The sequence below is a fragment of the Tiliqua scincoides genome, chromosome 1 (assembly GCF_035046505.1).
Source record: "Tiliqua scincoides isolate rTilSci1 chromosome 1, rTilSci1.hap2, whole genome shotgun sequence".
Classification (NCBI taxonomy): domain Eukaryota; kingdom Metazoa; phylum Chordata; class Lepidosauria; order Squamata; family Scincidae; genus Tiliqua; species Tiliqua scincoides.
The window spans coordinates 133,488,693-133,511,500 of NC_089821.1; the positions used below are offsets into that span (position 1 = coordinate 133,488,693).

Sequence of the window (22,808 nt, forward strand, 5' to 3'; positions counted from 1 at the left end):
CAGGAGCGCACCCTGTGCTGATGAGATGCAGCTGCTGTGCTGCTGTCCAGCCAGCCTTCTCTCCCACCTCACACGGCCCCACCCAACTTGTTCACAGCAGCAGAAAAGCAGCAAGTACGGAGGTGGCAGGTGCAGCAGAGCAGCTATTCTACTCTACTTTACTCCTAGTACTAGGTCCTGCAGCTATGGCCACCTCTCTCCTGGAGATGCCTCACAACGCCCCTGGCAGCTAGCCATGCCTCCCTAGGGAGCTGGGACGCACAGACTGAATACTTCAGGTTTACTAGACAGAAAATGTTATTCTTTTACAGGGTCGCTATAAGCCTATAAGCTTATAGCTCTAAGCAGGCAGCCTGAATGTTTGAAAAGGCTCAATTGAAATAAATAGGAAGCGGTTAACTTTTATTTTACTTACCAGTAATTGTTCTGAGGCAGCAACAGAAAGAAAGAAAAAAAAGGAGGGCTGCTGCTCTAGTAGTCCTGTACTGCATTTCTCACAAAGGCTACAACTCCCATAAGCTCATTTATTTCCCTTCCTGTTTGGAGAAGAAGGTAACATGGCTCCTTCCTTTTCCTTTGGCTTTCTTTGGTGCCTCAGAACAATTACTGGTAAGTCATTCAAAGCATTTCATGCACCCCTTTAACCTTTGATTTATCCATGGATCATAGCAAAGTCTATGATTTTTGGCTTAAAACTTGCCCTCAACTTATCAGTGACTATATACGGGTATATCACTGTGCTCTGCTACTTTATTAAACCATTTTCTTCCTGCCCAGCTCACTGCTGGTGTCTCAGCCAGGCTGAGGAAACAGCTTTAAAGCAATGAAGTGTAACCAGGTAAGATGGATCCAGATCGATCCCTTGCTCCTCTGATTTTAAGTAAACTACTTACAGTTTTAAAATCTGTTTTTTTTTTTCTAATCCAGAGTAAGATTGGATGGAATAACGCAACTCGCTTACTAGTGTACACTACAGATGACGGTTTTCATTTTGCTGGGGATGGTAAACTCGGAGCCATCTTAACTCCTTACGATGGAAGTTGTCACTTGGAGGAAAATATGTATAAAAAAAGCAATGAATATGTAAGTGCAAAGCATTAGTAGCACTGTAAATCTCATCAAGTAGCTGCCAATGAACTGCACAGTCTTAATGACTAACAGCCCAATCCTGAGCTGCCTGGCACCCAAGACTGCTGTGGTATCATGAGTGAGCCTGGCAGCCACCGGCGACACCTTGTGAGAAGGAGATTATTGATTAACCATATTAACCACAATGGGCTACTTGATTCTGTGGCAGCTCTTAGCTGGTGTAGAATTGGAGAGTCCCATATCAGGCCATGTGGCCTGACCTGGGGCTCAGAATCTGGTGGAGCTGAGCTTTGCTGGTCCCACCCCCTCCCGCCTTGCTCTCTCCCCTGCCAAGCCTCCCCCCTGCCTCTCCCCCATGTCACCACTCACCTCTCCAATGTCCACCAATCCAGGCAAACTGCTGTGGTCGCTGGGCCCGTGGTAAAGGCTCACAAACATGCCTTATGGCACATTTGCTACAATGTGTGCCGGCGGTGAACCAGGATGCACTATTCAGGATCAGGCCTTAAGACACTGCCAAATTAAAACACTGAGAAGATAGCAACTTGAACCAACAGAATTGAACACAGCATTGAATTGCTATAGAAACAAACTGGTTTTAAAGTGCAGGAAAATAAACCACACCAACATAGCAAGGAACCATTAAACATTTGCTTACTAGTGAGTAAACGTGAACATGTAGCTCAGTTTCCGTTTCTGTAGGGTTTAATACTTTTATCAGCTTGGAGGTAGGGACTTCCTTCTTGAGTGTTTTTGGGGCTTGTGTTCATTGGATCAGGACCATTCTGGTGACGTTGCATTCCTCTCAGCCTGCCCTTTCCAATGGGCCAAGGTATGGTCACCTACTCACATGCACTGTGGCTCAACTACACTTTCCATGCATTTTCCTTGGCAGCTTCTAAGCATGCTCAGAAGACTCTACAGTTAATGAAAGCAACAGAGCTTTGAGGGAGTTAGAGAATTAGAAGTGATGTCAGAAGCACTCAACAGACCCTCTGCAACCACTTTAATAGATACATGGCAGTACTGTGTCGTTAATTGAGCAGGATTTTGCGCTTTGTCATTTTATAAACCCAACTTCGTGTTATGGTGCTGACAGTGTTGGGAACTTGAGTCAGGTGACTTGGACTCAAGTTGTGAAAATGCATGATTTTGGGTGACTCTGCGACTCATGAGTCGCACATGTGGAAGACTCTGAAAAAGACTCAAGTCAGGGCCCTCTTGACTCGGCACTTGTCCCCACGTGTGCTGACTTGGGTCTGCCTGTGTCTGGGGGTGCTTGCTTACTGTTTTCATGATTCTGACTGGTGAGCAGCAGGGAGTTCCAGCCAGGAGGCCAGAAAGGGTTAATGTGAGCAGGAGGGGAGAGGGGGGACTGGGCTCTCTTCCCCCCCCCCCGTCTCTGATGGGAAGGAAGGATGATCATTGGACAAAGGATGGACTGGAGGAGGAGCCATCATGGCTGGTGGGAGGGGGATGGAGCCTCACTGAATGACCCGCTAAAGTGAGACTACTTCTGAGTAGGACTGCAAAGGATCGAGTCATTCTGGTAAGCCTCCCTGCTGCTCATGATCCTCCTCCTCCCTCTCGCTGCTTCTCTCCCAGCTCTCTCGCACTCCCTCTCTGTTTACAGATGGGTGGGGTCAGCAGGGGAGTGAATAAAGAGAACTCCGACACACACACAGAGCCCGGCAGAAGCCCTGTATTTTCTGCAGTGGGCATTTTAAAGTGTGGGGGGCAACTCAAGTCGTGTCCATTAGAGTCACTAAAGGGTGACTCGGAAACTCAGAGAGTGCCCCCATTAGAACTCTTTTTTCACGTTGAGTCATGGGGGGGCAGTGACTTGGCAACTCAATTCAAGTCAAGCCACACTGGGTTTTCTCATCCCTGGGTGGTGTTGCTTTGCGAATACCATTTTAGATTGCTCCTTCTAATGCATTAAAAACATCACTTCCTGTTTCATGGGGAAAACGGAAGTAATTTTTTTTACCTCTATGTCTCAGATGTCCGCAGCATCAGCCAGGCTCGGAGAACCCTCCAAAGCAAAGGGAATGGAGCTCCCCTCAGCTCCAGAGGTTGGGGGGGGAGACGTTACCTATATCCACGATTTCACTTAACTGTGAGGCGTTCTGGAACTGAACCCCCATGGATACGGGGGCACACCTGTATGTAGGGAAAAATCTTAATACCTTTTCAACTACAAAAAATATGTATAGGGATATGAGATGCATATCACCGCTCCTTTAGAAGTGGAAGCTAATGGGTGAGACTCCATAATTTTTCAGAGAGAAAAAAGTAGAGTCCCTGTTAACAAACTGTATCTTACCTTGTGGTGATGGTACAGTCACTGGCTTGATCGCCCAGTACTGGCGTAGCTAGAGGGAGGGCAGTGCACTAAGTTTTGCAGGGAGCCTCCCTGCAGCGTGCAAGCAGCTCCTCCCCCTCCCCTTGGGAGCCATTCACCTTCGTCCCCCCCCCTCCATGGCTCCCAAGGGGAGGGGAGGAGCCGCTTGCATGCTGCGGTGAGGCTCCCTGCAAAACTTAGTGTGCCGCCCCCCCTCTAGCTATGCTAGTGTCGCCCAGGTATCTTTTAACCTGCTGTTTGTGCCATCTAAGATGAGATCTTGAAAAATGGATTACTGTATTATCAATGACTTGAAGTCTATTTCCACAGTAGATAAGCATGCTAGTCTGTTGCACCAAAAATAACAAAGACTGTTGTAGCACTTTAAGGTCAGCACTTTAATTGATTTCTGCAGAAGCGTTTGTAGGCCACAGTCCACAAAGGTTTATGCAGAATAACTTGGTTCATCTTTAAGGTGTTGCAACATTTTTTGTTTTTATTGACTTGAGAGAGAAAACCTTCACTGCTATTTCTTTTGTTATGCAGGACTACCCATCTGTTGGCCAGCTGGTACAAAAACTTGAAGAAAATAATATCCAGCCCATTTTTGCTGTTACTAGTAAAGTTGTTGACACCTATCGAGTAAGTAAATTTTCCAAAGTATAGAAGATTAGGTGTGAAATGTCTGCAGTGGGAAAGATGAAAGATTATTAGAAGCTTGACAGCCCAATCCTATTCCCTGCCAGCCCCCTTTTCTTTTCCACTTACCTCCTCATGGGCTGCCAGGCCACCAATGGGTTTCCTCAGACTTACACCAGTTATTGATCAGGTGCAAGACTAAGAAACCTCTGAGAATGTGGGCTTGAGAAAGGTGATAGGATCTTGGAACGCATTACTGCTGCCAAGAACTTCCCACTCCCTGCCCTGTTCATCACCCTGCCCTGCCCTGCACCGCGGCCACCTTACCTGCTCCAGCATCCAAAGACCACAGCAGTGCAGCTTTCGCACCACCAGAACAGGACCTACAGCAGCAGATCATGAGAACTGCTGCCATAGACTCTGAATAGGATTGGGCAGCAACAAAAAGTTTTTTACATAGCAAAAGAAATCAATACAAGGTTCCCTCCCCCTCCTTCCCCGACTCACAATCTAGAAAAAGATGCAGAAGAGTCACTGGCTGTGCTTTTCGATGCTGGGGTGAAGATGACAGTTACTTAGTCCATGCTAAATATAAGAGGTCACTACTTTAAAAGATGCCTCTTTGCCAGTTAGCAGAGATTATAATCAATAGATACACATGATATCTAATAAAGTGAGACAGTCATTTGCTTTCAATCATTTGCTTTCCATTGTTAGAAGCTCAGTGAGATGATTCCCAAGTCTGCTGTGGGAGAACTGCGGAATGATTCCAGTAATATAATCCAGCTTATCCAGGATGCTTACAATGTAAGTGTTGCTTCCATCCTCAGGAGATTAAAGTATATACAGTATATTTTCTTTGAATTTATGCCTGTCATATAGTTGTTGAAAGACACAGGAGCTTTGTCAGGAATGGGGGAAGAGCATGATTCACAAACATTTTCAAATCCAAAAGCACCCTTTTTAGTGCTTGTGGGGGAAGGGAATCTATTCCTCCAAATGTTGAGGCAACGCAGATGGTATTTCCCATCTTCTTCTTCTGCATTTATAGGTAAATGAAGGCAGTAAGAGAAAAGACACAAAGTAAGGACGAACAAGAAACTGGTGATCTTTCCTCCAGGCTGAGGTGCAAGAAAGCTCTTGCACTGCCACCTATCTAAAGGGAGAGGGAAGACAAGCTTGCTGCAGGAATGATAGCAGCAGTAACTGCTGCTCCTATAGAATCTCTGCATTGACATTTACTGTAGTAATTATGACATTTGGGAGAGATGCCATGCAGAGATGCATTAAGCAGTCATTGAATGTATTTCTAGCGAGTGAAAAAGGGAAGCTTTACCTGTTGAATTGCTGCCTCAACACCTCTTTCCCCAACCCAATGTCAAGCTGAAAGATCAAGGCAACATGTAGGTCCATGGAGCATAAATTTGTAAAGCTAACACAATAGTGAACCCTTTACTGCTTACATGAGGTAGAACCTATGGTGACTCCTCAGTTTCTAATTCTCCATCCTCTTTGATGCATGCAAGAAAACTAAGCATCTTTAACATTTACAGATCTTCAAATGAAGGGTTTAAAAAAATTTTTTATCACTGCCTGATATTGGCCAACATAAGAATAATGTGCATTTTAAAAATAATCAATGTACTCCTTCCCTTGAAGACTCTTTTTAGCTCTCTGACATGTTATGGGAAGCTCACTATTATCTGTACCAGTGATTTTCAACCTTTTTCACTGCATGATACACTGAAAAGATACTAAAATTGTCAAGGCACACCACTGGTTTTTTGACAATTGACAAGGCACACTGCACTGCCAGCTGGGGGCTCATGTCTCCCCAGTGGCCCTACTAATACATGATTCTCCCCCACACTCCTACAACACACCATTGCGCCACAGTGCAGTGGTTTGGTTTAGTTCAATGTATTGATACAATCAAAGACCAGTATAGACAAAACACAGCAATATAAAGCACCATTGCTTATGTTCCTTCATGTCAAAAATGTGGATTAAAAAGAACTAAAATTCCAACAATTAAAGTATACATTCTATACAAAAAAAGGAAGACAAAGAATTCTTCCTCATTACTAATATTGCCCTTGTGAGTTACACAAGTGGCTGCCAAGAAACTTGCACTCTGTGTTGTAAACCATGGGCTGGATCCCATTAGGATCTTCTGTATCAGGCAGACCTGAAAATTTCCTAATCAGGGAGCTAATATTCTTTGCACGTATCCCCAGGTAAAATGAACAACAAAACAAGACAGGTTCAATTGTTTCTACTTCACCCAAACCACACAGGGGCAGACCCTGTTAGGAATGGGGATCCTTCTACAGCAGCCCTCGACTACTGCTGAGGGGAGTGCTCTCCACCTGGTCAAGAACAATGTCCTCCTGAGCCTTGGGTGCTCTAATAGTGCCAAAGTAGGTGGCCAGCACAATTTTCACACCCTCTGTGGTTAAAAAATTTGGGGTTCTGCTAATATCCCCTTGCCACTCAATGTCAAACAACCTCTGCCTTATAGCCGTTCTCACCTGATCTGGGTCCACTGTCAAAACGACCTCTGGAGAGAATCCCAGGTGCCTCAGCTTCATGTGGGCCGCCTTAAGCCATGAGGATTGGAATTTATCCTGGAGTATTAAAGGTGTTAAACCCTGGGTACTAAAGTTTAAGTTAAGTCTGAGGTTGATGGAAGCAAGAGAAACCCTGGCCTTTTAGCAGACAAGAGTCCAAATGCAAATTTGCATTAGAGACATAGCTTGACACCTGGCATATGGATCTTAGGAACTTGAACTGAACACACTCCAAAGGGGTGAAATTTTGGAGGGGTTAGAATTGTCCCATACAGAAGTTGGGACAAAGTTTTAGCTTGATATAATTTAATTGCCTCTGGGATGTAATGGCCACCTTTGGTAGATTAAAAGTTACTGCTCAGGCTGATTTCTGTCCTGTCTCTGCCACAGACTCATGATGGGCAGTCCAGTTGATTGTAACATTACCCCCATATTTGTAGCTGGACACCTGTTCTGTCCTATGACCATTAATGCTCCAAACCCTATTCTTGGGTCGCTTACCAAAGGATAGAACTTTTGTTTTCTGGTAATTAAGTACCAACTGGTTTTCATCACAAAAGAAATCTAAATTTCTCTAAGGTCTTTCTGATTTCCACTTGGGGTTCTCGAAAGAATAACTGTGTCATCAGCGTATAATAGTATGTGTATCTTACGATTGGCTAACGATGAAGGATGAAAATCGGGAGCATTCAAAAACTCCACCAGACTGTTTATATAGATGTTAAATAGGAAAGGTGCTAAGAAACGTCCCTGTTTTACCCCCTTACAAGTTGAAATATGGTCTGAGAGGTGCCCGTTCTTAGCATACCTCACTTTAAGAGACGTATTGGAGGACAGGGCACGTATTAAGAACAGTAATCTATGCAGTGCAGTGGTTGAAAATAGCTTATCTATATCCAGTGGCATAATTAGGTCATTTGACACCCAGGGTCCATAAATTTTTGAAAGCTCATTAATTAATATTTTTCGCATTTTTATACCACCCTTCCTCCAAGGGGCTTAGGGTGGTGTGCATGGATCCTCCCCTTCTTTTGTCCTCACAACAACCCTGTGAGATCGGTGAGGCTGGGAGATAGTAATAGACATGACATGAAATGAATAATAAAAATGGCCAGAAAATAAATTCAGTGAATATTTCCCCACAAGCAATGGATGAATGTCAGTGCCCTCCCCTGCTATTGCTCCCACGCATGTAACACTCAGTGACTTACTGCCCCTGCATCTGGAGGTTCAATGTAGCCATCATGGTTAATAACCACTGATAGACTACAGTCCACCATGAACATTTAGAATCCACTTTAAAAATAATTTAAGCCAGTGACCAACAACACCCAAGCTTTCCACCTGTGGCATCACTAGGGTTGGTGTCACCCAGTCTGGTAACTCATGGTGTTACCTCCATTAGCTTTATTTATTTTACTGCAGAGTAGTACAAGCCACCCAACCATCAGTAACTAACAAAAAAAACAGTGGCAGGCTTGATGACATTCACATAACTGAATAGGAGTTTGAGTATTAGGTCTGATAGCTTTGGCATGAAAAAGCTAGCTGTCTCATAATAACATCTTATGCTGTGCCATAAGAACACCTCTTTAGCTCTGAATACTCAAACTCATTGGTCAGTTTTTGTTGGATGAAAATTAAAAATTTTCAGGGCAGGAGGTCTGGTCTAGAGGGTAGAGCCTCCATCTGCCTGAAGATAACATCCACAAGGTCGCCAGTTCAAGGCCACCGGCACCGTGCGACCTTGAAGCAGCTGACAAGCTGAAGCCGAGCAATTCCATCTGCTCTGAGCGTGGGAGGATGGAGGCCAGAATGTGAAGCCAGATCGGAATGAAACACCTTGAATGTAGTCGTTCTTGAAAGAAAGAACCTTCTTTGAAATTGTAAAAATCCCTATTTAATAGGGATTTAATAAAGCTTGCCTATGTAAACCGCCTTGAATAAAGTCTTGAATAAAGACCAAGAAAGGCGGTATATAAATACCTGTTGTGGCTACATCCAGTTATGGAAAAGGCTTCAGGAGTCAACCTCGAGGCAAAATCCGGAGCTGGAGTCCCTGAGGCAGTTCATGGCTGAACACAGTCACGTTCTGGCAACTCCTGCGACGCCGCTGGAACCAACCGTATTGGCCTCTGCCTTTCCATTGGACCATTTCAGCGACATGGAGAGGGGGGATTTGCTGCTTGGGTAACAGCCTATCCTCCATACCTACTGTACCCAGGCTTTGCGCACTGGAGAGGACACTCTGTTCCAGAACCACCATTCAGAGCGTGACACCATAGTCTTCCGAGACTGAAGGATGCCAATAACAACATTAATTATTATTATTATTATTAAAATAGTTTCCTCTTGGGGGGGGAAGCAGAGTAGCTTAAGCAGCAGCCCCCCCTTTGGGTATCACCCCAGGGAACCTCCCTCACCCGGCTCCCTGAATAAAAAAAAGCCAATGGCTTGTTAAAGTTGCACAGAAAAGAAGTTGTTTTACTTACAGTTCCATAGAATACATATTTACAGCATCTGATTAGGATCAGTGGTTCAGCTAACACTTAAGAGATAGCAAGGCCCTAGAGCTACCTCGCCCTGCATGCCTTCTGCTCAAGATGGCCTGGGCATCAGAGCCATGGTGTGCGCATCTTAACAAGTCGGTGGCCAGAGGACAAGAGGAAGTACTCGGAGGAGAAGGGAAGGATAAAGGGTTAGGGCCACACCCACAAGGATCACAGAGAGAACCGGTAGAAAGGCTAGAGTCACTGGGCCATAGTTTGACATCATCCTGCCCCCTCTGGACAGCAGACGGAGTTACACCAACTCCAACAGTTTTGAGTTAAGGAAATCCACTTTGTTACATAAGTTGTGCTTTCTTTTTCTGATTATTTGGCTATAGCACTTGATAGAGCACAGATATTTCAATGTGGTATTGAAACAAACCACATTGCATTCTACATTAAATTACACATTGAATGATATATAACATGATGGTATTATTCCTAAAAACCACAATTTCCACAATTTTGGTCACTAGTGGTGTGACCACTAGTGGTGACACCTTAGAGTGTCACCTTACCAACACCTTATTGGTTCCATGCTGTGTCATAATAACATCTCATTGGCTCTTTGAACAATTAGTCTCATTGGTCCATTTTGAGTTAAGGAAATTTACTTTTTGTTACATAAGACAGTTGTATTTTTGCTTTCTGGTTTTTTGGCCATAACCTTTGATAAAACTGAGATATTTCACTCCGGTTTGTTTCATTGCATTCTGCTGTAAATTACACATCAAATGATATATGACATGATGCTATTATTCCTAACAAGCAATATTTTCGCGTTTGTGGTCACTAGTGGTGTCACCCCCCAGGAGGCACCCAGGATGGGCTGCTGCCATCCCCACTAATTATGCCACTGTTTATACCTATTTACACGCTTTATACCTGTTTATACCTATTTACCTGTTTATACCTGTTTATACCTATTTACACGCTGGGGATTTGACAAGCCGTGTTGAAGTACTTGATCAGTGAAGGAAGGGGAAGTCTTCAGATCCATGTCAAATCCCTCTTAGGAATGGAGCCTAATATTGTACTTGCTTAACCGGCAGCATCAGGGGCCAGCCAGGTCAGACACTGACTGAGGCCCATGCCCCTCTGAGGATTCACCAAGCTGGCCTGCCCCTTGACACACACACCCCCCCCCCGCCCCGTACTGGCTAGCAACCACAGGTTTCCCAAATTCTGAATGGGGATGATGGAAGGAACTCTGGCCCACCACCAGTAAATGTGATGAGGCACCCAGTGCAGGCTTCCAGTAACCTGCTTTCTGGCACTGTCTCCACTGGGAAGAGAATTTCTAGCAAATACTTTCTTGTTTTTCTCCCTTTTTTAGATGGTAAGGTGCATGATCTACTTGGGCTTCAGTTTCTCATTATTGCATCAACCTCCTTTTCTTGCAGAATTTGTCTTCTAAGATCATTTTGGACCACAGTCCCTTACCAGACTTCATCAAAATCACATACGATTCCTTCTGCCCTAACAGAATACATATTAAGGATAAACCAAGAGGGGAATGTGACAACGTCAAGATCAATGATGAGGTAAGTGGGAGGAGGAGAGAGAAAGCCAACATCTCTTTCATCAGGAGGAATGGTGCTTGCAACTTCTTCTTTAGATACCTTTCCAAAATCTTCTTAAAGGTGTAGTCAATTTTTAAAGCCTGCTTAACAATGAAAACCTTTATTTCCTGCAATTCTTTGCTGAGAATTCCTTCTGATTCTGCTGAGCCTATCAGCAACTTTCAATACTAGCATCCATGGTATCCTTCTGGATAAACTCTCCAAGTTAGGACTGGGAAACAGCCTAATTTTCATGCTGGTCCTAAACCAGCCTGGAGGACAGATTCCAGAAAACTACCTATTCTTCTCCTTGGCGTTTGACCTATGTAATCCCTCAAAGTTCTATCTTGTTCCCTATATAGGTCATGCCTTGTTGTCCATGGGGATTCTGTTCTGGAACCCCCAATGGGAAAAAAATCAGGGACTACCAAATCAGTGGAAAAACAACTTTAAAGTCCCACTTCCAGGTTTCTTGCTCCTCTATTGTCACCCCAGAATGCATTGGTATAGGCACTATTCTGCATAATACTGGATTATACTGCATAATATACTGAATAATGGAATGAAATTATAATTATTTAACAGCACGAAGGTAGGAAATTGGATTTTGGTGCTTTTTTCCTTGTTACAAGGCATTTGAAGGTGGACCTTGGTGAGTCAAATTAGTGCATACCAAATCAGTGGATACCATGGTCTCTCCTGTGTTGCTTAACATCTCTGGAAACAATTGGGAAAACCTGTGCAGAGTTTTGGAATGTGGTGTTGTGAGGGAAGAGGATTGGGAAAGAAAAAATAGTGTCTAGTGATTAGCATGCACACATTCCTTCCTTCTCTTCTTTTACCTTTACTGGACCAGTAGCTAAATAGGAGAAAATCTTGGTATTCGTACCCACTGCCACCGTGCCAGGCTATAGTGACCAGTCCAGGGGGGCATCTTGGGTGATGTGGGGTTTCAAAACACACACTTCTTCCTTACTCTCCCATCTATCAGCTTCAGCTTCCTGGGGGTCTTCAGAGTGTCGGCTGGCAGCCCTGGCCCTCCCAACCAACTCTCCTCCACTGTACACTCAGTCACCAAACTCACCAAGCTGTTCTCATGCTGGCACAGACTAAAGTTAGCTGTTCAATATCACTTTCAGGCAACAAATGCATCTAAGCCATCTGGTCTGTAGGAGTGTGGGCAGGAAATGGGTGTGGCTGATGGTAGGATACCATTAATTGGTGGTCCAAAATGTTTGTGTGAATGAACATGTAAACGCCTCATAATAGATCTTGCTCTAATAGATTATTCCAAGCAATTCTAGATATTTCTAATTGTGTCTGTTTAGGCTTTACACCAACATCTGCATAGTGCAACATCTGCACTAACTTTATTTGGAAACCAAAGAATAAATATACAAACACAATGAAGTTGTGCGCTGTACTAGTCACACTCCTGCGCTGTACTAGTCACACATATACAAGCAGGGATGGGCACTCAACTCAGGGTGATGCAAATTAATCATGCAAAAATGCTGTTTTTGACATGAGTTGACTCAAGTTGTGGACATCACTAACCCCAAGTCAATTTGCAGTGATGCAATTTGCAATTCGAATCACCTGGGGCCAGTGATTCAAAAAAACAGCTGGGACTTGAAATGACTCAAGTCCCAACTCTCTTTTGTCTGGGTTACTTTTTCACTGCTTCCACATTGCGCTGAAGACCTCATGAGTGATTCAGAAGCAGACATTATGAAAGATGGCAGCAGATGTAGTGGGAGGGTAGGTTCCAAGAGACTGGGGCTGGGGGAGTTGATGGGAGGAGGAAGGCTTAAGTTTTTGGGGGTTTTTGGGGGGGGGTTGTATGAGGCTGGTGGGAGAGAACAGAAAGCAGGGGCAGCCAGGGCATGAACTCAGTTCTCAGAATGATTTGTGCTTGAAACAACTTCAAATTTTGCTCATAAAGAGTCACCACAGGCATGCACTATGACTTGCAAGTCAATTCATGAGGTCATGGTTCAAGCCTTGACTCGCAACTCGGACTTAGTGAGTGGAGCACATCCTGCATGCAGCTCACATTCTTTAGTTTGAATCAAACGAGGTTGTCCCTTAGAGAAACAACAATACTATTTTCTAGAGCTATTCATATAGCCCGGTTTGCATCATTTGAACTACTAGTAAATTGCAAGCATAAAGCCAGCTTCCAATTAGCAGTTGTTACTGAGTTTAAGCTCCAGTGAAGGATTTTTGTTTATTTGTTTTGGTACTCTTTCAATAAATTTCTAGAAATCTGTCCTCTGGTAATATAAAATATATAGAAATAATGAGAAATAAATGAGCTTCTAATCTCTCTGTCCTGTCATAACAGATACCTGCTCAGTATTTTCACGAAAAATTCACGGCAGCCAGCAAAACTGGTCTTATATTAAGAATTCCGAATAGACGGCACAATTCTTTGTATTTTTACAGATTTTGTTCCAAGTGAAAATTACAGCAACCAAATGCTTTGACAATCAGACAACTCTTGCCATCCGGCCCCTTGGCTTCACTGACACCCTCACTGTGAATATGCGCAGTCGGTGCAACTGCGATTGTGATGAGAAATTACCCGATCCCTCTGACTGCAGTGGAGAAGGGAAAATAGATTGTGGAATCTGCAGGTAATAACTAGCTAGTCTCTGCATAACATGTAGAGACTGTCAGAATACATCAATCCTATAGGAAAATTTTGCCCACAGTCCCAATCCAAAAGCTAATTTATACACCTTCCATATGTTCATCTTTATTTCAATCTCCCATTCAAAAGCTGTTCACACAGAATGCACAATCTGCTTGTTTAAACTTTCCAGGGCTAAGCAAATGGAATTTGAGACTTTGGCATGAGAGTCATTAAAAGAAAAATCCTGGAGAAAAAGCCCAAACAGAGCATGACGCTTTACCAACCCATTCTTCTGCCAGATGTTCAGATCATTGTGACTAGGGCAATAGTACTTAAAGCCACTTTCATTTTTTGTACTTGCAGGAACTCTTGGTGAGAAGCATATACATATACAAAAGCACATACAAAACAGGGGAACTATTTAAAAATGACATGTGCAAATAAGATGCAGCTTAGAGACAAAGTCATAAATTTTACATTGAGGGAATAGTGCCAGATATCCTCTAGCCCCTGGAATAAGGTGAAATTGTTAACAGAATGTGTGGTATGTTGAACTGAAGTGAAATCTGACACTAAAAATCAGAAAAGCTATGTAAACTAAATCCATAGAAAGTACACTAGAAGTACACTAGCTTGTGTAGATACTCCCATAGACTGGATCCCAAATGATGCAAAATAAATTAAACTAAAATATGCAGGGAAACCAATTCCAAAACACATTCATGTTTAGATAGTAGCAGAAGCAAAGTATGTCATTTTTTGTAATTCTGGATATTTCTTCTTTCATGCCAGATGTAATTCTGGTTTTACTGGAAAGAACTGTGATTGCAAAACTGGAGGCAAAACCAGCAAGGAACTGGAAAAGAGTTGCCGAAAGGACAATGCCTCTGTTATCTGCTCTGGCCTTGGGGATTGTGTGTGTGGACAGTGTGTTTGCCACACAAGTGAGGATTCCAAAAAGCACATCTATGGTACCTTCTGTGAATGTGACAACATGAACTGTGAGCTCCACAATGGACGTCTGTGTGGGGGAGAAGGTGAGTGACTAACCAGTGCAGAATATGAGACTATTTGTTACATCTCCTACTTTCCTTGCTCCAGTAAGCTGCATTTTCTACTAGGAAAATTTTCAGTTACAAACCACCTGATTTTTCAGATTTTCAATTATACACCAACGGAAAAATTTCAGTTGTACAGGATCATTTTAAAGAAAAGTGTGTGGAAAAACATTCAGCATTTGGAAGTATAGCTTGCAAATCATCATCTGTGAATTTTTCATCTGCCGATTTGGGTCAACATGGGTCCCCTGACCCACAGTGAACCCCAATCAGGGGTGACCTGTAGCTCTCCAAATGCGACTGGAGTAGTGCTCTGGTTGCATCCAGAGGGCGTTCTGAGGGCTGGGGAGGCTGCATGCGGCTTCCGTGGCCCTCAGAATTTCTAAGACCTCGGGGAGGCTTTGGAATGTCACTTAGTTTTCAGTGAAAACCGGAAGTGATGTTCTCAGACATTTTAAGGCATTCAGAAGGCCTCTCAGGCCCTCTGAAGGCCTTACAAGACCTTTAAATGTCACTTCTGGTTTTTGGCAAAAAGTCATTCTGAGTGCTGTAGAGGCTGCTCACCTTCTTCCCAGCCCTCAGAATACCCTCCAGATGTAACTGGAGCTCTGCTCCAATCACATTCAAAGAGTTAAATGTGCCACAATCCACAGATTCTGTTACCTGTGGATTTTGATATGCTGGGGGGGGGGTATCCAGGAACAGATCCCCCAAAGATACTGAGGTACCACCTGTATGTTGCATGAACTGATGTAATGTGACTTCTTTTCATTAGTAATTTATCAACTGCTTGTGAATGTTAGAGGAATGTCTATCCTCTAAGAAATATTCTTGTTTTGCATCATCTTGTAATGGTTATTGTGCCAATGCCAGCCTCTTCTTCCATCCTGGGGTGTCCTATCCTAATTTTCGAATCCTGCCAACTACGCCAATTTGTCCCATCCAAATATCTCAACTCCCTTCTAATGCCTGCTTTTTGGCTAATTAACACCCTCTTTATCTCTAGAACAACCGCTGTGGTGTGCAAAGGAATGAACACCGAACTCCTTATCTACAGCAACTACCCAAATTTATTGCTATGAACACAGACACTCCCTGCAAGTCCTCTTGTCCAGAGGCTTTCCCTCCCCAAAACTCCACTTAACTCAGTGGGTAAAGGTCTGAAACCTCCAATTCAAGTCCAATCCGGTCTCCAAAGCACAGTCCAGTCTTCCCAGTCTTCTGTGTCCTCCAGCAGAGTCCTGGCAGTCCCCTTCTCTTGTAGGTCTGGGTCAGGTAGCCCTCTTGGTCTGGTTCCCTCTGGGTCAGGTAGCATCTCGGTCAGGGTCCAGGTTTCCCTCTGGGTCAGCATCCCACTTCCAGCTCCCCCTTTGAGTCAGCATCTGGCTCCTGAAGCTGCCTTTTATCCTTTGTGTCCCATTAAGTGCAAATGCAGCTCAGCTGTGAGCTACCTCCTTAGCTCATTCAAAGCCCCATCAAGGTCAAATGAAGCTCAGGTGTCCAAGGCTCCATTGGCCTTGATTGATTACAGCTGTTGAGCCAGCCCTGCCCTTCCCAGAGCTATCAAACAGCTGTCAAAACATGGAATCGCTGTCAACACCACATCATCCACCTGATGATCTTCTGATCTTCCATTACATGGGGTCATTGCAGTACCAAGAGAATAAGAGCATTTTCACAAGCGATCCTATGCATGCCTCTGTCACTTGGATATATTAGTGCAGAGTAGAAGGTAAAGCCATTTTCAATTTGAATGCATTTCCTGGCAAATGAAGGTATTACATTTCAATTACAGGTGCTGGAAATCCAAATTGTGAAAATGGGCTAACACCATCACTTTAACAAGTGGTGCATCTTTATAGAGAGTTGGCTACAAATGGCTTAGATCCATCTCAGACTGCGGAAATAGTTTGGCTGGTTCTGAAATTGATCTCTACACAGTACAATGAATCTAGCCCCTCCTGAGGAAATGGGAGCGCTTGTGTAGCAATGGATTATGATCTGAAAAAGTTTTTGCTAAGATGTCTGTTTTGGAAGTTTTAACTGATATGTCATTTGACACCCAAAATATATCAACCCTTAAATTGTTTTCTTAACTGTGTTTCTCTGAGCAATAAGTAAACCCCTTTGCATTGCCATTCGTCTGTTGCCAAATGTCCACCACCCCTAAAGCTTCTGCCATATTGAAAAATGTCTTTGGTAATTTTTATTGAGTAGTCTTTATCTCTTTTTTGGACCTTTTATCCCATTGTGTTGACACCACTGCCCAATCTCTCATCAAACAATAGCTGGCATATGGGTGATTTAAAAGTACATTCAATAATTGCCTAAAGAACTCCCCTGTCTTGATTTGGAGCTTACAAACCCATAATTAATGTTTTGGTTTCCCGCTATTGTAACTTCAACAGCCAACCACCTACCTTTTTCATCTGAAAACACTAATTGTGGTTTTACGCATAAATTCTCTTTTACATATATAACAACTCCATTTTTCTTCTTTGAGTTTGTTGAAAAAAATTCTTTTCTCAAATTTTCTGAATAACCCATGTTTTGTAACCCATGTTTTTATATGGGTCTCTTGTAAGCAGATCACATTGTTTTTTAACTTCTCCTCCCACTTCCTCAAATCTTCTCATAAATTATCTTGCTTTCTGAACCGTGTCCAATCTAAAGGGTTTGTTTTTTTTTGCTGGAATTTAAAGATACCTTCCAATTGGCCTCATCTGAAAACAATCTTTCTCTGTTTTAAAATGCCCACCAAAAAGCCATAATCCTTTCTTTTCCTTAGAATTCTAAGTGGGACCTCCTTCCACACAATGATAGGTACTCCATTTACTGTAAGCCTTGATTTTGTGTGTTGTTGTAAAATCATATCTCTTGTTCTTTTCCTTACAAAATGCACTAATATGTCTCTAGCAAGATTCTTCCATCTCGTAAATCTTGTGTTTACTCTACAGATCGATGATTTTCAACCTTTTTCATCTTATGGCACATTGACAAGGTGCTAAAATTGTCAAGGCACACCATCAGTTCTTTTCTTTTTTTAACTATTGACAAGCCATGGGGCTCAAATCCCCAATTGCCCTACTAATAAATGACCCTCCCCAAACACCTGTGGCACACCTGCGAACCATCCATGGCACAGTGGTTGAAAATGCTGCTATAGATCCTATCAAGATCAATCTCCAGGTCTCCTGGCTCAATTAGAAGAAATTCTGCTACAATATCTCTCATTCTACTTCTCATCTTCTCTCCCATGTGATCTGGTATTGCCCTAAACCTTAGTTTTCACTTTTGGTGCCTGTTCCATCAATGAAAGTGTATCTTGAGTCTTATCTAACTTCCAAATCCTCAGATTTTGCCTCATGGGCTTTCTTCTGTCATTTATTCCTTTTATACATATACATGTACATGTCTTATACATGTACATATACATGTCTTGGTTTCTTTCCACATTGTGTCTAGGCATGACATATCTTTTTGCTTCTGGGTTTTCATGTCTTGTAATTCTTAATGTAATGCTTCAGATTTTGTCTCTATCTTCTTCTCTAATCTATCCTCCATCTTTTCTAATAATTCTTGGATACTTTCCTTATTTAATGGAATTTTGGAGATGATTTCTTGTAGAAATCATTGTTAGATTTTTTTGTAGCTATTCAGATGTTTTTAAGTCTCTTTCTTGTAGCCAATATTTTTTCTTTGTAATTTAGAAGTTCAAATGTTACACAATTTAGCCCAACTTGAAACAGCTTAGTCTCAATTTAAAGAGTTCAGCAAATTCTTTTATTTTCCCCTAAATCGCCCCTAGATGTCAGCATTACTCCAACCTGGATATCTTTGCTGAAAAACCATTCCAGCATCAACAAAAGACAAAGCATTATTACAAGAATGTCAACAAAGGAGAAAACAAGATAAACAAGCAGCAAAAACTATTTCCTTTATTCACAAATTAGCAACAGCAGTCTCTAGAAATGCCTCACACAGGTTTCTTTTAATCTCGTGGTGGACTTCCCCATCCCCTTGCCTGGAGCAAAGGTCTGTGTTGGCACCCCCCCCCCCCCCACGGGCTGTCATTTTTTTCTTATCCCAGCTGTTGGTATCACTTTTATCTTTTAAATCCACATGCTTTCTCTTTGTCTCCTATGTCCATTCTCCACTACATGCCCCAGAAAAGCAAGCTATGTGGAGGAGGTCAGACTTACTTCCATTTGCATCTTGAGCTCAATGTTTGTTTTTTTTCTCCCTCACTCTAAACTGTACTAGACCTGCAGAGCCTTTGCTCTGAGGCCATAGGACAGGAGCAATTGGAAGATTTGTATTTTATTTCATCGTACACCCTTTCCATTGCTTGGGATAATTAGAAAAGGTATTGAGAACAAAACGGCTAATATTATAATGCCGTTGTACAAATCTATGGTAAGGCCACACCTGGAGTATTGTGTCCAGTTCTGGTCGCCGCATCTCAAAAAAGACATAGTGGAAATGGAAAAGGTGCAAAAGAGAGCCACTAAGTTGATTACGGGGCTGGGGCACCTTCCTTATGAGGAAAGGCTACGGTGTTTGGGTCTCTTCAGCCTAGAAAAGAGGCGTCTGAGCGGGGACATGATTGAGACATACAAAATTATGCAGGGGATGGACAGAGTGGATAGGGAGATGCTCTTTACACTCTCACATAACACCAGAACCAGGGGACATCCGCTAAAATTGAGTGTTGGGAGACTTAGAACAGACAAAATATTTCTTTACTCAGCGTTTGGTTGGTCTGTGGAACTCCTTGCCATAGGATGTGGTGATGGCATATGGCCTGGACGCCTTTAAAAGGGGATTGGACAAGTTTATTTATTTTTTATTTATTTTTCACATTTTTACACCACCCTTTCTCCAAAGAGCTCTGAGTGGAGTACACAGCTGCTCCCCTCCTTTTGTCCTCACAACAACCCTGTGAGGTAGGTGAGGCTGAGAGAAAGTGACTGGCCCAAGGTCACCCAGGAAGCTTTGTGGCTAAGGGGGGATTTGAACCTGGATCTTCCAGGTTTAAGTCCACCTCCCAAACCACTACACCACCCTGAAAAATCCATTATGGATTACAAGCCATGATGTGCATGTACAACCTCCTGATTTTAGAAATGGGCTATGTCAGAATGCCAGATGCAAGGGAGGGCACCAGGATGCAGGTCTCTTGTTATCTGGTGTGCTCCCTGGGGCATTTGGTGGGCCGCTGTGAGATGCAGGAAGCTGGACTAGATGGGCCTATGGCCTGATCCAGTGGGGCTGTTCTTATATTCTTATGTGATGGCCGGATCCCAAAGGATCTCCTCTATGGAGAACTCGTGCAAGGAAAGCGCCCTACAGGTAGACCACAGCTGCGATACAAGGACATCTGCAAGAGGGATCTGAAGGCCTTAGGAGTGGACCTCAACAAGTGGGAAACCCTGGCCTCTGAGCGGCCCGCTTGGAGGCAGGCTGTGCAACATGGCCTTTCCCAGTTTGAAGAGACACTTGGCCAACAGTCTGAGGCTAAGAGGCAAAGAAGGAAGGCCCATAGCCAGGGAGACAGGCCAGGGACAGACTACACTTGCTCCCAGTGTGGAAGGGATTGTCACTCCCGAATCGGCCTTTTCAGCCACACTAGACGCTGTTCCAGAACCACCTTTCAGAGCGCGATACCATAGTCTTTCGAGACTGAAGGTTGCCAACACAGAATGTTCATCCAGGGGTATCTTGTTTAAATCTGCAGATGTACCCAGCCAGTAAAGAGCTATCGGCAAGGTTTCTGGCCTGCTATTCCTCCCAACCAGAAGCTGAGTGAACATTTTGCTGTTGGACAATATGTCTGTCTTAAATCTCATTCTTTCTTTCCAGATCGAGGATATTGTGACTGTGGAAAATGTATATGCAACACTGGTTTTGATGGCAGTGCCTGTCAATGCAAGAACTCAACGGATGGTTGCAAGAATATAAGGGGGAGCGTATGCAGTGGTCGTGGGACATGTCGGTGCAACACATGTGAATGCAAATCACGCTACCAGCCCCCATTTTGTGAAGAGTGTCCAGGCTGTTCATCACCCTGTGCCAAGCACATGTAAGTGGTGTGAAGGAGTCCTGCCTTTTTTGTCTCCATATCCTTGCTATCTCATACACCTTACTGACATGTGGCTGCCTTTGGGATCCATTTTGTGTAAAATGTTCTGCTTTTTGAAAGGACAGGGAGCAAGGCTGAATGAGGAAGCCAATTCTGATCTTTTTTCCTCACTAGACCTTCTGCTCTTTGTGATTTTCTCCCAGGATCTCCTCTTAAAAGTCTGTATTTTAAAATAACGGATTTATTTATTTATTTATTTATTTATTTATTTAATGCCTGGATTTACATCCCACCTTTTCCATAAAATCCCAAAGCAGCTAACAAAACTTGTAATCAAAACTACTATTCACAACAAGTAAAAATATGTAGAACGCAAATAATTCAGCCTCTTGCTGTTTACATTTATATCTTTCTTCAAATTTAATACACAAAGGTGGTATCAAGTTAATTAAGTGGGGATAAAAGAAATATGAATAGAAGAAATGAATATAAAATTACCATGATAAAAGTATGGAAGAGATATGAGGGTTTATTTCACTCAGAGGAGACAAATTCCATATAATGAAGTGAAGCATCTCCTTCATTTAAAAATAAGAATAATATGTTCAATATTCTAAGTGTTTAATGTATATTATCTCAGTAATCCTTTACACAACCCCTTAATGCAGGACAATATTAGGGTCAAACAGCACCTTACGATAAAAGTATTTTGTGTGTGTGTGTGTTTAAATTAGAGTATAGGGGGCTGCAAAATGGTGACAAAATGAAGGAGGCTGGAGGAGGCACTACTTTTATGGGGAATTTCAATTAATGATTTCCTCAAATAAAAATAGCATATAGAGGAGACAAGGGTAAAATGTTAACATTCCTCTTCCCCCTGCTGCTCTTTTGCCCCATTTTGCAATTCATCCCCTTGTGCTCTAGTTTAAAATAGACACAAAATGGGCCACATTACTCATTTATAGTAACATGTTATGGGTTACAAGCCATGAGGTTTATGTGCAACCTCCTGATTTTAGAATTGGGGTATGTCAGAATGCCAGATGCAAGGGAGGGCACCAGGATGCAGGTCTCTTGTTATCAGGTGTGCTCCCTGGGGCATTTGGTGGGCTGCTGTGAGATACAGGAAGCTGGACTAGATGGGCCTATGGCCTGATCCAGTGGGGCTGTTCTTATGTTCTTATGTAGTTTGATCCCTCTGTTATAAGAGCATGGGATGAGCTGAGGTTGAGATAATAGACACAGTAACTGATTTCTATGAGAAAGTTAAGCATATGCCTAACAGTCTTCCATTGAAATCAGTGAGGCTTAAGTACTAACTTTCACTGGATTCTGCCCTAGCTTCAGTGGACTGAAGAAGAGAATGGGGGAGGATAAGGTTTAACAAAGGAATAATGATGTAGGAGAGTAAGATATATTTTCCATCCCCAGTGCTTTATTTTTTTAATATATGCTCTCCCTGCATTGTGTGGATTTATTGCTTAATTTCTCTTGTATTTCACATTTTATCTTTCTGAAGAAGTCTTTATTCGTATATATCAGGAAAGGCTATAGCTTGGTGAAACAGCAAATGCATTGCGTACATGAGGCTCTAAGTTAAATCCCTGGCACATCTATAACATTTATTTTTATTTATTTAAAAGATTTATATCCTGCCTTTCCTATGCCAAAGCAAATGCCCAAGGCAGCTAACAAAAACATTTAGACTTACAAGAAAAATGTACTTGTTGGGAAAGGAGGAATAGGTCGGTTGCTGAGCACTTATTTAGCATACATTAAGCTCAGAGACATTCCTGGCACACCCAGTGTAATACTTCCTTGTCTTAAAGCAGGGGTTAGCAACCTGTGGCCTGCAGACCAGATGTGGCCTGCCACCTGATATCATCCAGCCTATGATATCATCCAGCCCAAGAAATATCATTGTCGCTGCCAGCCCCACACTTGCAGCTGTGGAAGTGGATAGGGATCAGGAAAAGCTTAAGTAGTCTCAGGATTGTCCAGTCTCAGATCATAAACTCGACATCAGTCTCTGAACTTTCCAAGCCATGGTGCTGCCCTCACTTCTGAGGAGCAACCTGCAGCAGAGGACGCCAATTTGCCAGAGTTTCAGCCAGGAATCTGGCTTCTTCTGTCCTCCAGGGAATTCTTGCAGTCCCACAAAGGGCTGATTCTCCTGGCTGCCATGAATGTGGCCTGCCAACTACATACAGACATCTACACACAGACATGGCCTCTGGCTTCTATGTGAGGGAAGGTTGCCAACCTCTGTCTTAGAGC

At 43.0% G+C, this 22,808-nt stretch overlaps 1 protein-coding gene across 1 annotated transcript in view; it reads left to right on the top strand.

Moving 5' to 3' along the window:
* The window catches only part of ITGB2 (integrin subunit beta 2), a 48,852-nt gene that overhangs the window by 21,377 nt on the left and 4,667 nt on the right, over window positions 1-22,808 (top strand). Inside the window, exons 7-13 of the mRNA XM_066637455.1 lie at window positions 928-1,083; window positions 3,980-4,075; window positions 4,790-4,879; window positions 10,595-10,735; window positions 13,202-13,392; window positions 14,184-14,428; window positions 20,312-20,531. Of these exons, the coding sequence (XP_066493552.1) occupies window positions 928-1,083; window positions 3,980-4,075; window positions 4,790-4,879; window positions 10,595-10,735; window positions 13,202-13,392; window positions 14,184-14,428; window positions 20,312-20,531 (1,139 nt within the window). The remainder of the gene's footprint in view (window positions 1-927; window positions 1,084-3,979; window positions 4,076-4,789; window positions 4,880-10,594; window positions 10,736-13,201; window positions 13,393-14,183; window positions 14,429-20,311; window positions 20,532-22,808) is intronic.